General features: G+C 39.1%; 1 protein-coding gene across 4 annotated transcripts in view; it reads left to right on the top strand.

Moving 5' to 3' along the window:
• The window catches only part of LOC122790442 (discoidin domain-containing receptor 2-like), a 1,000,047-nt gene that overhangs the window by 872,833 nt on the left and 110,619 nt on the right, over positions 1 to 16,595 (top strand). For all 4 annotated transcript variants that reach the window (XM_044057975.1, XM_044057974.1, XM_044057973.1 and 1 more), the window contains one exon: positions 8,718 to 8,845. In XM_044057975.1, coding sequence (XP_043913910.1) covers positions 8,718 to 8,845 — 128 coding nt within the window. The remainder of the gene's footprint in view (positions 1 to 8,717; positions 8,846 to 16,595) is intronic.

The raw sequence follows: 16,595 nt of genomic DNA, 5'->3' as shown, positions 1-16,595 counted from the left end.
GTTTCCCTCCTTCCCCTCTATGCCTTGGGTCCACTCCTCTCCCTGTTATCCTTAGCTGGGGATATCTGTTATGGTGTATCTGTTTATTGCTTATTTATTTGTTTGGAATCCTGTTTTTGTCTTCCAATTTGATTACAGCCTTCCTTGGAGGGCACCTGGCATCTGGGGCAAGAAACACTGAAGAAGATGGTGTCGGCTGATGCTTATGTACTCCAGCCGCTCTGACGTCGGAGAGAAATGCAACATCAGCCGACGTCGGACCCAGACTTTGGAATCCGACCGACCGAGGGCTGCCTGAGGCAGGACAACCCATATGTTATGACTGTAGTTGCATATCTATCGGACATCTACATTTATGGTAGGTACAAAACTGTACTTTTTTATAGGTCAGGAGAAGATTACAGCAAGAGGTGCAGAAATAAAGTAGACAAGCAAATAAAAAGTAACCCTGGTCAAACCCATAAGTAGTTTCAAGTCAGAACAGTACAGCTGGTTTAAAACTTGGCATTTGTACAGAGATTAAATATTTTGGGGGGATTCTTGCTTGTTTTAGACAAATCTGGTCCACCTTATTATGGTCATGCTTTGTAATGCGTAAAGCTTCACAGGTGCATGTACTGTAGGCATGCTGTAAATGGTCTGCACTGGAACTTAATCAGGTAGCTTGTACTACTTATGCTGCCATTTCATTCCCTGCCTGAGCTACCTTAGCAAAGCCAGTGCAGCTGCACAGTTTTCAACTTCTGCCACTATATTGGCAACAAACCAGGGTATGAGTAAAAGTCAACACTTTGCCATAGTGAGGTAGAAGTATATACTTCTCAGACTGTTACTCCACTTGGAAGTTTTTTTATGCTACTTGCTGTGCAAAAGTGTTTAGTTTGGAGTGGGGGGTTGGACATTTGCCTCTCAAGTAACATTGCTTTCATATTGATGTGGGTGGGGGTCTGCTGCTGTACAGTACATCACACCACCCCTAAACTTGATTTTCTTTTGAGAGTATGCCCTAGGAAATTTCCCATCAGGACACTAGTGGTGCTGAGTATGATACGTGATTATCTCTATTGATGACCTCTAGTTATCATCCCTTAGTACTAGTAATGAAACTGATTGGATGTGTCCTCACATTTGTGCCACTCCTGTTTCACATATTAGCCTATGAATTTTGGGCTTCCTTATCATTCAAATGCTGTTACATAGCACCAACACTAATATCTTGGATGGCAGTCACAGTATCCCCCCCCCAAAAAAAAGAAATAAAAGGTAGTGAAATCTCCAATGACTGTATCTGCCTGGATTGGGGTGCTGCTGTCTGTACTGTACGCTGCTATTTGTTTACCAGAGGTGACAGTGATGCATTACTTTACATTTAATTTGTCTGTTTCTTCTGTACAGTTGCCATTGTGGTAACATGGGATCAGATGCTGAGTGAACACAACACCCTTCTTACAGTCACTGGCAGACTTATTTAGCTGTATGTATGTATGGGTTAGTGGTTTGAGGATCCATGGCATAGATGCTGAACTGAACCGGTCCCACTGATGAGATCTCAGGAGTGTCAGTAGTCACATTTTGCTTTATGAGGTGATACTTGCTACTTTAACCATGTGGATTCTGCCTGTCAGCCAGCTTGTTATTCAGACCAATGTGGTGGTTTTTAAACTGCACACAATGAAACATCTGAAGTGTACTTGGGTCAAGAAAGCTGTAACAAGTGTGTGTGTGTGTGTGTGTGTGTGTGTGTGTGTGTGTGTGTGTGTGTGTGTGTGTGTGTGTGCGATTGTGTCTCTGTGACCCATATATTCCTGTTTCATCACCCTGGCCCATGATTTCCCCATCAGTGAGAGTTGGATGGTATGGAGTGCAACAGCTTGCAGGTTTGTGGAGTGGCCTAGACCTCCCACAGCAGTACACTGCCTGCACACGATGGCTGCCTTAGTACCACTACTGCTGCAAGAAGCTTGCTTCAGCATGCTCACTAGGTTACATACTTAAGCACATGGGAATTCAGGCTCATAGACTTGTGCACCACAGGCACCACAGCTGCAATATGTAGTGTCCCTGATGGGTGGCATCCAAGTGGCAAGCCAAAGCTCCCAGTCTTCTACCAAGATGGGAGTCAGCAGGGGATGCTCACTGTCATCTTCTCCTGCCAAGCTTGTAATCTAACTCTGGTCATCTTGACTGTAGGCAGACCTTCATGCCACTAAAGCTGCCATAACTGTCTGCACTTTTATAAATGTGCATATAAATATTAAGTAAGTAAACCAACACTTTAACACAGCTCTAGTCTTCCTGTATTGATTTGTGGCTGTTTACATTTTTGGCAAATAAACAACAGTGGTGCCCAGCATAATATGAAACAACATTTGATAAACTGGGGTGAATTGTAGTGTTTCTGCATTAAAAAAAAGATGGGTATACTTGGGCAGTTTGGGGTATTGAGAATAGTTAGAAGCATGCCTGAAGAAGTAAGAGACATTCTGATGTGCAAAGTTATCCCATAGCTATCAGAAATAGAAGGCAGGTATTTATTCATCCTTTTCAGTACTCAGTGTTCTTTGAGGCAGTAGAGAGAAATACCACTTCAATCATCCTGAAGGCTCTTGTGTAGGGCAGCAGAATTATTTCCCTTGATTTAAAGTGAGTATAGGCTAGATTTGATAAGAAAGGATTTCACCCATTTTAAGCAGGCAAGCCCCTAAATAAGCTGTGCATTGTTTTCCTAATATACATAATTTAAATAGGTTAAATTATGCATCCCTACTTGCAACTCCCTGTGACTGCTTGTGTGTCCGCTGCTCGCTTGTGCCAGTAACCATGTGTGTGTCCCCCCAATCTGCAATACTGCGACCAGACAAGCTCTGATCTTCTAAAGAATGTACTCCTGGTACTGCCTACCTACCTCTGGAATAACCTACCTTCACACTACTGAACTTGAGTGTATGCTAAGTACCTTACTCTCTCACGTAACATTGTGATTGCATAGTTTGTTTTTGCAGCGTGCACACTAGCGGTTCAAAAGCAGTCTCTTCCGCACATTCTTCTCCCTAGTAGCATGTGACTCCCTCTATTATGTGTACTTTTCCCATTTTTCCAATAGAACATCACACAGGTTCACCACTAGATGGCAGCATACCCCCACTCATAAGTCTTTAGCAACTTTTATGTGTGCATATATATATATATATATATATATATATATATATATATATATATATATATATATATATATATATATATATATATATATATATATATATATATATATATATATATATATATATATATATATATATATATATATACATAGATATATATATATATATATATATATACACACACACACACACACACACACACACACACACACACACACACATATATATATATATATATATATATATATATACACACATACACTTTCTGCTCTTCTCCCCCGCTGCCTTCTGTGAGTAACTCTCTCCATCTGATTTTACTCCACCAAGTTGCAGTTTGCCCTCTGAGTTTATCGTACTCTACAGCTCTTGAGACTCAGCCTTAACTGGATGGCGCAGTGGTGCAGCAGTAGAGTTGTAGCCTCACAGCAAGAGGTTTTCCGGTTTGATTCTCGGCTGGGGTGCCTTCTGTGTGGAGTCTGCATGTCCTTCCTGCATTCATGTGGGTTTCCTCCGGGTGCTCTGGTTTCCTCCCACATTACAAAGATACGCATCTGGAGCCTTTCTCTCCAGGCCTCCACTGAAAATTGGTTTTGTTCCAAGTAGGACTTTACTGGTTAACAAATGTTAAATAAATAAAAATAAACTGTAACCTTTTCTTACCTGGACTTGCCAATGACTCTGACCACTTAAAGTGGCTGTTCTCACTGATTGTTTTTTATGGAACCTCTGTTTTTTACGGAACCTCTGTTCCTGTGCATTCCTCCTCCTTGGCTCTGCCTGCTCCGTTTGCCCTCAGGGCTCAGACTGCTCCCCTACCCTGCCCCCATTTCTCACCCACCCCCACTCTTGCTACATTTATAGCCGCAAAGCCACTCCCTCCCTACATTCAACCTGTCAAATCTAGCTCCTCCCTCCCACCCTGTCAACTCCCCCCAGCTAACCACACCATCTCATCTCCTCTGTGTAATCCCAGTCCCCTCTACTTCAGCACCTTCTATACACTAGACCTATAGTTATCAACACACTACCCTTACCCTCTCGTATTATAAGCAACCCTAACTATAGCATAAAACTAATCATGCACACCATACCTACTAAGTCACTACCCATAATTCTCCTTCCTGTCTTCCTCTATCTCTTAATCCACCTCGCCTGTCTCCCAGGGGTCAGGGGTCCAGGGAAGTAAATAGTGTGGGAAGAAATAGCCAGGGAATTGTTATGGCTAGGCTTGTATAGGCCCTAGGGCTGATAGCCTAGTACCAACCTATGAACCAGACTTCTCTTACTCTCCACCCCTCCATATAACCTCTACCCACCCCAAAAAAGGACTGCACTACTCTGTCTTCATTTCTCCTCACCTATACCAATCCAACAGCCTTTTCATCTTTAATAGACAAATTCCTGCAACCTCAAAATATACTTCCACCCCTTACTTTCTCAATCTGTCTTTTGTCCCTACCCCCAGCCCCAACTCCAGCAATCCTAACAAACTGCTATCCATTCTATTTAGTCTAATCTCCATCATCCCTTCAGGTGATATCCACCCTAATCCTGGACCTCCTACCCCTATACCCTCTCCCCTCAAGTCTGTCCTCCTAGCTACTGTTAATGCCCAAAGCCTCTGCAATAAAATACCCAACCTCCATGGTTTGCTCTCCCACAACCACCCTGACATTCTGTCCATTTCCAAGACCTGGCTCAAACCACACCTGAAAGACTGTGAAATTACCCCCCCCCCCCATAGAATCATTAGAAATGACAGAACTTATAAGAAAGGAGGTGGGTTAGCCCTACTCTTTTCGTCTTCTCTAACACTGGTACCCTTCTCCAACCCAATACCTCAATTTTCTGCAGCAGAAATTACCCTGGCCCTCCAAAAGATTAACAATCACAAAAACGCACTGATATCTGCCCTATACATATCTCCAGGTAACAATATCCCCATTCTTGAGGATATTCTTTCTTGGTTCTCTTCTAATATTACAAATGAAACAGTTATCCTAGGAGACATTAACATGAACTGGGCTTCCATACACTCATCCACCACCTCCCATAATATAAACCTGTACGGATTTTCTCAATTAACTCTCCCACTAGACCCTCTAAAGACAACTCTTCAAGCACTATCCTAGACTGGATTTAGTTTCTCATCCCAACAACATCTCTGACAATGGCACCGTGCCCAATCCGCATGATGATCACCTACCTGCCTTCACACTTTGCTCTCCTCCTCCCCTGCACTTGCAACACAACTGTATCTTAACCCATACCTTAATAAACCTCAACCCTCTTCTGCCTAAAAATAATGAACTGGAACCCCCTAAAAACTCTCCCTCTCGATGACGCTGTCACTTACTTTAATTCTTCCTTCATCAACGCACTAAACAGCTTGGCCCCTCCAATAACTAAATGAGTCAAAACCAAAATTGCTCCATGGCTTTCCAAAGATACCATAACTCTCATACATGCGCGTGACAAATTTTGGAAACTCCTCCAAAAACAAAACCTCAAACTCCCTAACCAAATACAAAACAAGTTTGAAATTTAGTTAAAAAGCACATTGCCTCAGATCCCAAATCGTATTACACTAAACTACAAAATAACCACAAATCCAACCCCAAGAAATTTTGGAGTAGCATCACTAGCCTCTTTACTCCCGGGAGAAAAGATGCCCCTTGCCCTAATCTTAATCCTCCAGACCACACCACAGCCACCAATTTTAACTCCTCCTTCATTGATTCAGTAGCTAAGTTAACCACATCCTTCCCTAAAAACTCTTCAACTCCATCTGCATCTCCATCCTCCGCCTCCTCTCCCTCTGCCACCACCACTACCCAATCCCTCCCTCTCTGTAAAGCCCATCCCTGTTAACACTGTAAAAAACTTCTAAGTAAAACAAGACCAAGTTCTAATGCCCCTGGCAACTTACCTTCCAACTTTCTCAAGGCAGCTGCTGAGGGCATAGCTCTTCCCATCTGTATACTAATTAACTGCTCTATCCAAAAATTCTATGTACCCCTCCTCTGGGAAAAAAAGCCTTCATCATTCCCTTACATAAAATAGGCAACAACACTGATATCTCCAACTTTTGCCCAATAGCCATCCTGTAACCTATCTCAAAAATACTTGAAAAGTGTATTAATCTACAATTCTTACCCTACCTCTTAGACATTCATCGCCTTACCTCAACACAACATGCTTTTAGTCCCAGTCACAGTACCAGCACTGCCCTCCTATAATTCCTTGAGAACATCAAACTCACCCGTGACTCAGAAAACATTGCATCTTCCCTTTTCTTAGACTTGTACAAGGCTGTCGACACCATATTCCATACCCTTCTACTGTCTAAGCTTTGTCATTTTAATATTTCCTCCCCAATTCTCAATTGGTTTTCTAGTTACTTTTCAAGAAGGCAACAGGCCGTTAAATGGAATAACTGTACCCCCTCCTACCAAGACACCTCTATCGGAGTACCCCCAAGGCTCTATACTAGGCCCTTTACTCTTCAATATCTTCATAAATGACTTCCATCTTTGCATCCCAAATGCTAAAATCGTCCAATGCGTTGATGACTCTTATGATCATTTGCTCTGCCAAATCTTTTTCCACACTCTTGCAAGAAACTCAAGCTGCCTTTAATAGCACTGAAGATTGGATGCCAAACAATCACCTAGCTCTCAGTGCATCCAAAACTTAAATCATGCTGTTCACCCCATCTAAAAACACCAAAATAGACAAAAACTCCTACTCTATAATAAGCCATAATAAGACTCTGATTGAAATAGTCCCCCATACCAAGCTTCTAGGAGTCCTTATTGACGAACAACTAAAGTCTGACATTCACCCTCAAACTAACATCAAGAAAACTCACTAGAAACTCTGCATGCTTCACCGCCACAATCGCTATCTAACCTCCTGAACAAAATGTACCCTGTCTGCTACTTACCTCCTCCCCTCTTTCATGTATGGAGCTCCCATCCTTACCAACCTTCAAGACGCCCTTAAATCTAAATTGTCATCTTGCTACAATAAAATCTCAAAGTTTGCTACAAGTGCCAAATTAACCTCCCACCACTGTGATTCCTTACACACTCTAAACTGGCTAGAGCTTCCCAACTTCCTCTCTTACATTCGGCTCTCCACTGTCCATAAACTTATTATCAAACCTTCTCAATGCCCATCTCTCTCCTCCACCCTTACCATGCATCTTCCGGACTGATCTCTCAGGTCTCACAATCAGAACCTACTTGAACTGTATAAGCCATTGTGCACTCCAGGCCAATTTCTTCTATATTTTTCCCTTGCACGAAAATGGAATCCACCCCCACCCCCCAATATTCGAGCTACCCCAGAATCTCTCAACTTTTAAGACCTTACTCCACTCATATCACTCTTCAAAATGGGGGTGTTCCTATTCCCACCCCTCCTAACTTCTTTACTATGCTTGCATTGCCACTGTAATATCCCAAAACTATAAGCTAGCTGCCACACAGTCATCCTCTTGCTCTATAACCTGACATGCCACTCAGTCCTGTTATTTTCTGACTTGTAAAATTGTGTTCAATAACTTCTGCATAATTATCCTGTATTAATATCGCTGTGATTTATGCTGCTATTATTTCTGTATGTATGTACATGGAGCTTTTCTCCCCGGGCCTCCATTGAAAAAAGGGCTCATTCTGGCCCAATGGACTTTCCCAGTTAACAAACTACAAACAAATAAATAAATAATTGTCACGCTGAAGTATGTCAGCTGCATAGCACAGCTTCTTTCTATACACTTAAGTGATGTAGGGGATACAAATTGCACTGGTAAAGTTGTTAACAGAATATTTCAAAAGCAGATGCCTGTACGACCTTGGAGGATGTTGAGAATGACTTGAAGAGAAAGACAAACATTGATTATGCACTTTGCCCTCAAATTATTGGGTTTATTTTGCTATGAGAAATTGGAGTCATTTGAGGTTTTTAGGAGAATCTACATGGAGTTGTGCCTTGCACAGGAACAAATACCTTTTTGATGAGATCACTGACTTTAACATCAGCATTTCTAATTTTCTGGCAGGAGTAACTACAATCACTACTTAAGCTAGCTCTGCTGTTGATATGAATTTCTTTTCATCCGTTTCTTGAACATATAACTTGGTTATTATTAGCAACCTAATCACAATTATCTATGCAATTTTTTTTCATGTGGAATCTTTACATGTGCATTCTTCTTGAAAATGCACATATATGATTTGATTTGTACACAGTCCCTGACATTTTAGTTGAATAAGTATTTGCATAATCACAGTGCTCAAATGTGGGCTACAATACCTTAGTCTTTTTGTCAGATCTTCAGATTCCTTGTATCCCAGTGTCATGACGGCCATGTTTATTGGGTAGTCTGTCCACATACTCACCTGCATTGTACTACTCAGGTTAATTTTCTAAGTAGCATTAAGTACCATTATATACTAGCGTCCTCGACTATCACCCATGATTTGAGATGATGTTGCTGCTGCTTTATAGCCATTGAATTGTGGATAATCATTGTTGTTTCTCTTGCCTTAGGTTCATCTGTGTGAGTTGCCTGGCCATTTGGGTTTCGCAGGCATGGGACTTCTCTTGAGTGAACGGAGGGATCAGCCAATGCTGGTTGCAGTAAAGATGCTGAGATCTAATGCCAATGTAACTGCCAGGTACTGGGAATCTTTCTTTGTATGGCTGTGTATATATAAAATAAACTCACCAGTATCTATTCTCCCCATTTTTAATAGGTTTCATAGCTTTCTGAACTAGTTGCTACATTTTCTCTTGCTGTACTGATAAACAGTTTACTTAAATGTATGTAGTCACAGTATGCTTCATTCTTCTGAAATGTATGCTCTTCCCATGTTATAGTAATTCTATAGTCTGTATGTAACTCATAACCAAACTACAGATTAACCAGAACAAATGCTTGAACATCGTCTGTGCTTACATTCCACCAGGCAACAACTTAAATACCCTAGAGGATATTTAAGACAAAGACAAAATCGGCTATCCACTCTATATGAAAAACAAATGATTTATTAGCGCTTTCGTCTGCCAATGTTGACAAACTTCTTCAGATAAGTTAAAAAAGGAAAATATGTCATATAAATAGTAAATGCATGAAAACATCACTTCCTGTTTCTCAATTCCGAATTAAAAATGCATGAAATTACATAGTTGTATAAACAACAACAACATAATAAACAAGTTGAAATGAATCCAAATAAATGTTCTTCACACTGTGTAAAATATATATATATATATATGTACAGTTTACACTAATCATTTATCTAAGGATTTCAAGTTCAGTAAACATTTAACATTACAGTTGTCATTAAGGCCAGGGGAAATTAAAGGAGTTGAGCCGCAGTTACCAAAATAATTCCTTTTCCTCTAAAATTAATGACCATGGACCACCCCTACTGTCAAGAAAAATGTTTTCTAAGATGGTAAATAAAAAATGGTGTTGGCTGTTCTCTGTGGTGTGCCTGGCTAAAGCATTATTAGGGTTGTTTTTACAGATGTTGTACATATGTTCATATATGCGCTGTTTCAAATGTCTTTCAGTTTTACCTACATAGAGACAGTTGCATTTGTCACATAAGGCCAGATAAACCACCCCTTTGGTTTCACAATTATATGTATCTGAAATATAGAGGTGTTGGCTATTAATATTTAAGTTCTTGCTACTTTTATGTATTTACAGAAATTGCACCTACCACATTTATACATGCCAGAACTAGTTACCAATTTTTTGAAAGGTCTTTCCAAGAGTGTTTTCAAATTGTGTCCTCTTTTAAAAGTAATTATGGGTCTATCGCCCAATTTATGACGTATGGTAACGTTGGTTTGAATTAAGTCCCTGTTTTTAGTCTAAACCTTTTTTTAAATGCCGGCATTAGTTGAAAAGGGGGTAATAAAGGTAATATTATATTCATATGTGGGATGATGATCATTAGCTATATGAATTGTATCTGGACGTGTCTCCAAGGATGTCTCTAGATATGAATTTCCTTCCTCAATGGGTCTATCCAAAATGGGTTTGAAAACTCCATTTTTTTTCTTTTAGAAATTACTTCTTGTATTACATTATCTACTAACTCAAAGGGATAAGATCTCTTTAGAAACATTTCTCTAAGTGTGTCAACTTTCATCAAAAAGGAGGTGCAAAGGGAGGACATCCTTGCCGCTCGGACAAGCTGTCTTTTTACAACCACCTTCTTTTGATGGAAAGGGTGGGAACTTTCAAAGTGCAGGGAGCAGTTGGAATAAGTAGGCTTCCTATACACGCTAGCGAGATATCTCCTGTTTGGAATGTCATTAACTATTAAGACATCCAAAAAAGGCAGTCTTATATTTATTGAATTCAAAAGTGAAATTCAAAAATTCAGTAATGGAAGATAAGTGCTTAACAAAATTTCCAGCCATTACTTCATCGCCATCGAAAAGAATAAAGATATCATCCAGGCAGCGTGTATACCATTTGACATGTTCTTTGAAAAAATTGTCTTGAAAAAATTGACACCAAAGACCTTTACACAGTGATTCCACAAAATTTAGGTTTGGAATGGGTGAGGGACTTTTTAGTAGAAAAAGGTGCTAACAACGATGGTTTATTTGATTGAAACACTCTTAGATATTGTCTTGTCTAAAAATTTCTCTCTGTTTAGAGAGACATTTTACAAACAAAACTCGGGAGTAGTTATGGGCTCCACATGTGGGGGGAAGTTTTGCTAATAGTGTTCTATCTTTTTGGGAAAGGAATTTTTTATTTAAAGACAATTTTTTCAAAGAACATGTCAAATGGTATACACGCTGCCTGGATGATATCTTCATGCTTTTCGATGGCGATGAAGTAATGGCTGGAAATTTTGTTAAACACTTATCTTCCATTATTGAATTTTTGAATTTCACTTTTGAATTCAATAAATATAAGACTGCCTTTTTGGATGTCTTAATAGTTAATGACATTCCAAACAGGAGATATCTCGCTAGCGTGTTTAGGAAGCCTACTTATTCCAACTGCTTCCTGCACTATGAAAGTTCCCACCCCTTCCATCAAAAGAAGGCGGTTGTAAAAGGACAGCGGCCAGGATGTCCTGCCTTTACACCTCCTTTTTGATGAAAGTTGACAGACTTAGAGAAATGTTTCTAAAGAGATCTTATCCCTTTGAGTTCGTAGATAATGTAATACAAGAAGTAATTTCTAAAAGAAAAAATGGAGTTTTCAAACCCATTTTGGATAGACCCATTGAGGAAGGAAATTCATATCTAGAGACATCCTTGGAGACACTTCCAGATACAATTCATATAGCCAATGATCATCATCCCACATTTGAATATAATATTACCTTTATTAGCCCCCTTTTCAAATAATGCGGGCATTTTAAAAAAGGTTTTGACTAAAAACTGGGACTTAATTCAAACCAACCTTACCATACGTCATAAATTGGGCGATAGACCCATTATTACTTTTAAAAGAGGACACAATTTGAAAACAGTCTTGGAAAGACCTTTCAAAAAATTGGTAACTAGTTCTGGCATGTATAAATGTGGTAGGTACAATTTTTGTAAATACATAAAAGTAGGCAAGAACTTGAATATTAATGGCCAACACCTCTATATTTCAGATAGATATAATTGTGAAACCAAAGGGGTAGTTTATTTGGCCTTATGTGACAAATGCAACTGTTTCTATGTAGGTAAAACCAAAAGACATTTGAAACAGTGCATATATGAACATATGTACAACATCCGTAAAAACAACCCTAATAATGCTTTAGCCAGGCACACCTCAGAGAACAGCCAACACCATTTTTTATTTACCATCTTAGAAAAAGTTTTTCTTGACAGTAGGAGTGGTCCATGGTCATTAATTTTAGAGGAAAAGGAATTACTTTGGCAATTGCGGCTCAACTCCTTTAATTTCCCTAGCCTTAATGACAACTGTAATGTTAAATGTTTACTGAACTTGAAATCCTTAGATGATTAGTGTAAACTGTACATATATATATATATATATATATATATATATATATATATTTTATACAGTGTGAAGAACATTTATTTGGATTCATTTCAACTAGTTTATTATGTTGTTTATACAACTATGTAATTTCATGCATTTTTAATTCAGAATTGAGAAACAAGAAGTGATGTTTTCATGCATTTACTATTTATATGACGTATTTTTTAATTTATCTGAAGAAGTTTGGCAACACTGGCAGACGAAAGCGCTAATAAATCATTTGTTTTTCATATAGAGTGGATAGCCGATTTTGTCTTTGTCTTAAATTTGGTTTCAGTTTTTATTTTTTTATGTTTTTACCCTAGAGGATATCCTATACTGGTTATCCACTAACTATCTCGAAGAAACCATAGTTCTTGGTGACTTCAGTACCGACTGGCACTCCTGCTCCTCTGAACCCCCCCTCACCCCTACTAACTTATCTGGGTTTAAACAGACCATAACCTCTCCCACTAGGATAAACAAACTGACCAACAGGGAAAGTATCCTAGACTGGATCCTAGTTTATAACCAACTTCAACTGTACACAGCTGGCACTCTCCCTGATGACCTTAGCGACCATTTACTAACCTATATCATAAAACATAAGGCACGAAACCCTCACCAGACCAAATATAAAACACTTAGAAACAGGAAAAACTTTGCCACTGCTATATTCCTAGATGAACTAAAAGCAGTTGACTGGTCAAAACTAAAAAATCTGCCATTAGAAGAGGCTATAGCTCACTTTAACACTAAATTCCTAAGTATCCTTGATTCCCATGTTCCAGCACGTACAATAAAATCTAGATCAAACACAGCACCATGGCTCACAAAAGATACCAAATCTAAAATCAAAATTAGAAACAGAGCTTGGGTCAGCTGGAGAATAGCTAAAGCCCCACTTGACCATCTAAAATATCATCAACTCAGGAATGATACAAAAAAAAAAATCTATTTTACTAGATAAAAAAAGCTTCTATGAAAATCTCCTACAAAAACACCAAAACAACCCTCAAAAGTTCTGGGCATGCTTATATCAACTACTTCATCCAGGTCATTCTACCACCTCAACCCCGGCTAACCACACCCATAGTTCTCCAGAGACCATAGCTGGTGCTTATAATAACTTTTTCACTGAAAGAATCCAATCCCAACTAACCCCCACAAACTTAACACACCCCTAATCTCCCCACTAATAACCCCCAATTTAGCTTCCAACCGATATCCACAAGTTTTATCAAAACACTTATAAAAAAAACTAAAACCTACCACCCTCGCTGCTGACCTCCTCCCTGCAGAGTACCTACAAATAGCTGCAGATGCCATTGCATATCCCATATCTATCCTTATCAACAGAACCTTATCCAAAAGCGTTATCTCCTCCCTCTGGAAAATATCCGTCATCTCTCTCCATAGAGGTGGTAGTTCTACAGACGTATCCAACTGTAGACCTATTGCCATTCTTTTCCCACTAGCCAAAATAATGGAGAAATGTGTACACAAGCAACTAATGCAATACCTTACACAGAATAACTTACTATCCAACTCCCAGCATGGCTTCAGGCCATACCACAGCACCACCTCAGCCATCCTTTCCTTTACTAATGCCATAAACCAAAACAGGAATGACAACAAGCTGTCCTCTGCCCTCTTTCTTGACCTATCAAAAGCCTTTGACAATGTCAACCATGAACTTCTCTTTCTTTCTCTAAAATCTATTTCCCTCAATAAGCACGCAATCTAGTGGTTCCAGTCCTACCTGACTGGTAGACAACAGGCGGTACTATGGCAGGGCAAACTCTCCAGCCAGCTACCTCTCACACTTGGTGTCCCTCAAGACTCCATACTAGGTCCACTACTCTTCTCTATTTTTATCAACAACCTTCACACTGCTATCCCTAAAGCTACCTGTATTCAATATGCAGATGATTCCACTCTGATCTGCTCAGCCACCTCCCCATCCGAACTGCAAATCCTAACCCAAAGTACATTTAACACTATCGTTGTCACCTCACAGTTAGACGTTGCCCATTCGATCCTCCGTTAGAGCGTCTTCTGTGTGGCGACATGCATGAACGGACGTTCCTTCGTTGAAGGTTGTGCGTTAGGCCTGGCAAGCCAGCACGTAAAAACTCTACTGCCAATCATTAGCGGACCGGAGTTCCGCTGTTGCGAGCCCTAACCGGGGAAAGCCAAAAGACACAAACAAACTATTGAGAACTGGCTCGCCAACCAATGCCTACTAAACTAAACTTCTACTCTTCACCCTCACTAGTAGATCAGCCACACTTTAATTCTCTGTCACGTCTAACAATACCACCACTATCTCCCCAGATCAACACACCAAACTTCTAGGGGTTGTCATAGACAATAATCTCAAATTTGGCATACAGGTCAACAAAACCATATAGACTATCAATAAGAAGATTGGATCACTGTATAGAAACAGGACATTTTAACACAATTGGCTAGGACTGCAATTGCCCAGTCACACCTACTCTGTACTATTTTATGTGCCTCGCCTGTACTCTCAAACCTCAACAAATCTGAATTAGGTAAGCTGCCCCATAGCTACAACCATATTGCCAGATTCGCCACTGCCTCCATCTATAGAACCCACCACTGCCAGAACTTGAAACAACTAGAGTGGCTAGAACTGCCCAGGTTAATTCAATTCAATCAGCTCTTAATAGCGCACAAAATTCTGTACCACCATGAGGATACTCCCTCACTTATAAATATTATTAAGCCATGTAGCAACCTGAGATCCCTACGGTCAGCCAGCAAACTACTGGTCCAAACCCACAGAGCTAATAACTCTGCTGGTGAATCCCTGTTTGCTGTTGGCAAAATCTGGGATTCGTTGCCAAACTATATAATCCTACAGTCCTCCAAAAGTCTCTTAAAAAAAAAAACCTCAAACAGTATCTCAAAGTGAACTGGCTTTGCCCATGTACCAACCCTGATTAAGTTATAAACTGAAAGCATAATCTGTAAATATCATAACATGCAACCACGCCACCAAGCTCTATATCCAATCTGACGTGCCTTCCTTTTAGTTGTGTCTGTCCATGAGAAGTGTGAGTCCCTACTAGGGAACACTACTAAACCATTGTACATAATCACTTTGTTTTATATTTTCTAATGTTATCTAACTTCTTGTGTAATCTCTGTAAGTTTGTCTATTTGTAGCTATTCTCCCCGGGCCTCTGCTGAAAATGGACATATATCCAGTCGGACTATCCCGGTAAACAAATAATAAGTAAATAAAAAATTTGTGAAACAAGCAAAGTAGATGGAAAGGAAGCTCCAAAACAGTTCCACAATCAATTTATTCCACAATCACGTAAACAGACTTCACATAAACGCTTTTAAAATACGCTGCGTTTTCGTCCACCCTATCTGTTGGACTTCATCAGATAAATTGCATAAATTAATTAATTAAGATGTTTAAATACATTTTTAAATATGAATTCACCTATTATTTTAAAGTGCATTTTGCAGCATCAAATCATATTAGGCTCATCTCATTAATATTTAATTACTTAGTAGATGTTCTTATAATACAAAAAATACAGTTCACAGGAATTAAATAATTAAAATTCCACATTTATTATAAAATATGTAAAAAAAATATATCTTGTGTAATCACTTGAATTACCCTAATATATTAGTATAATAAATATATAAATACTTAAAAATATTAGAATAAAAACATTTTCTATAAACAACTTCCTTAAGCAATCCCTTATGTTAAATGGATAGTTGGCGCCCTCTAGTGTTCAACTAATTATATTACACTTTCCAGCCTTTAATTTTAATACTGGGGCTAGTGAGATATGTTCATTCAAACCAGGGCTTTTTGTGGCTTCCAATTTAATTTGCCACCAGAATTCTCTATACTCAAGCCATTCTTCCCATAAACGTCCTCGTATTTCTTTTTTTACTTGTTCTATTATAAAAAATGAAAATTTTGAGCCAACACATTCTCTTGTATGCTTATATAAAGCATTTGTTTCTTTTTGTTTTGATATTTCATATGTATGTTCGTATATTCTTCTCCTCAGGACTCTTTCTGTCTTCCCTATGTAGAAGGAATTGCATTTTCCACATAGGGCTATATATACCAAACCATGCGTACCACAATTATAATATCCATTATTTGTAATAGTTGTTCCTCTGCTGCTCAAATATACCTCACTGTTATCCACTATGTATTCACATTGCTTGCAATGGCCACATCTATAAGTTCCTTTTCTCCTCAACCCCCCTATTGTGCCATAACCACTGGATTTATTCCTAACCTTATTAGACTCTAATATTTGTTTCATATTCAATGAATTCCTATATACCACTTTTGGAATTATGTTTTTCATATTATTAATATCAGAATATAATGAAAAATT

This window comes from Protopterus annectens, chromosome 16.part0, assembly GCF_019279795.1.
Source record: "Protopterus annectens isolate FY-2018-M chromosome 16.part0, PAN1.0, whole genome shotgun sequence".
NCBI classification, from domain to species: Eukaryota; Metazoa; Chordata; order Ceratodontiformes; family Protopteridae; genus Protopterus; species Protopterus annectens.
This window is presented reverse-complemented; position numbering and strand designations above follow the sequence as displayed.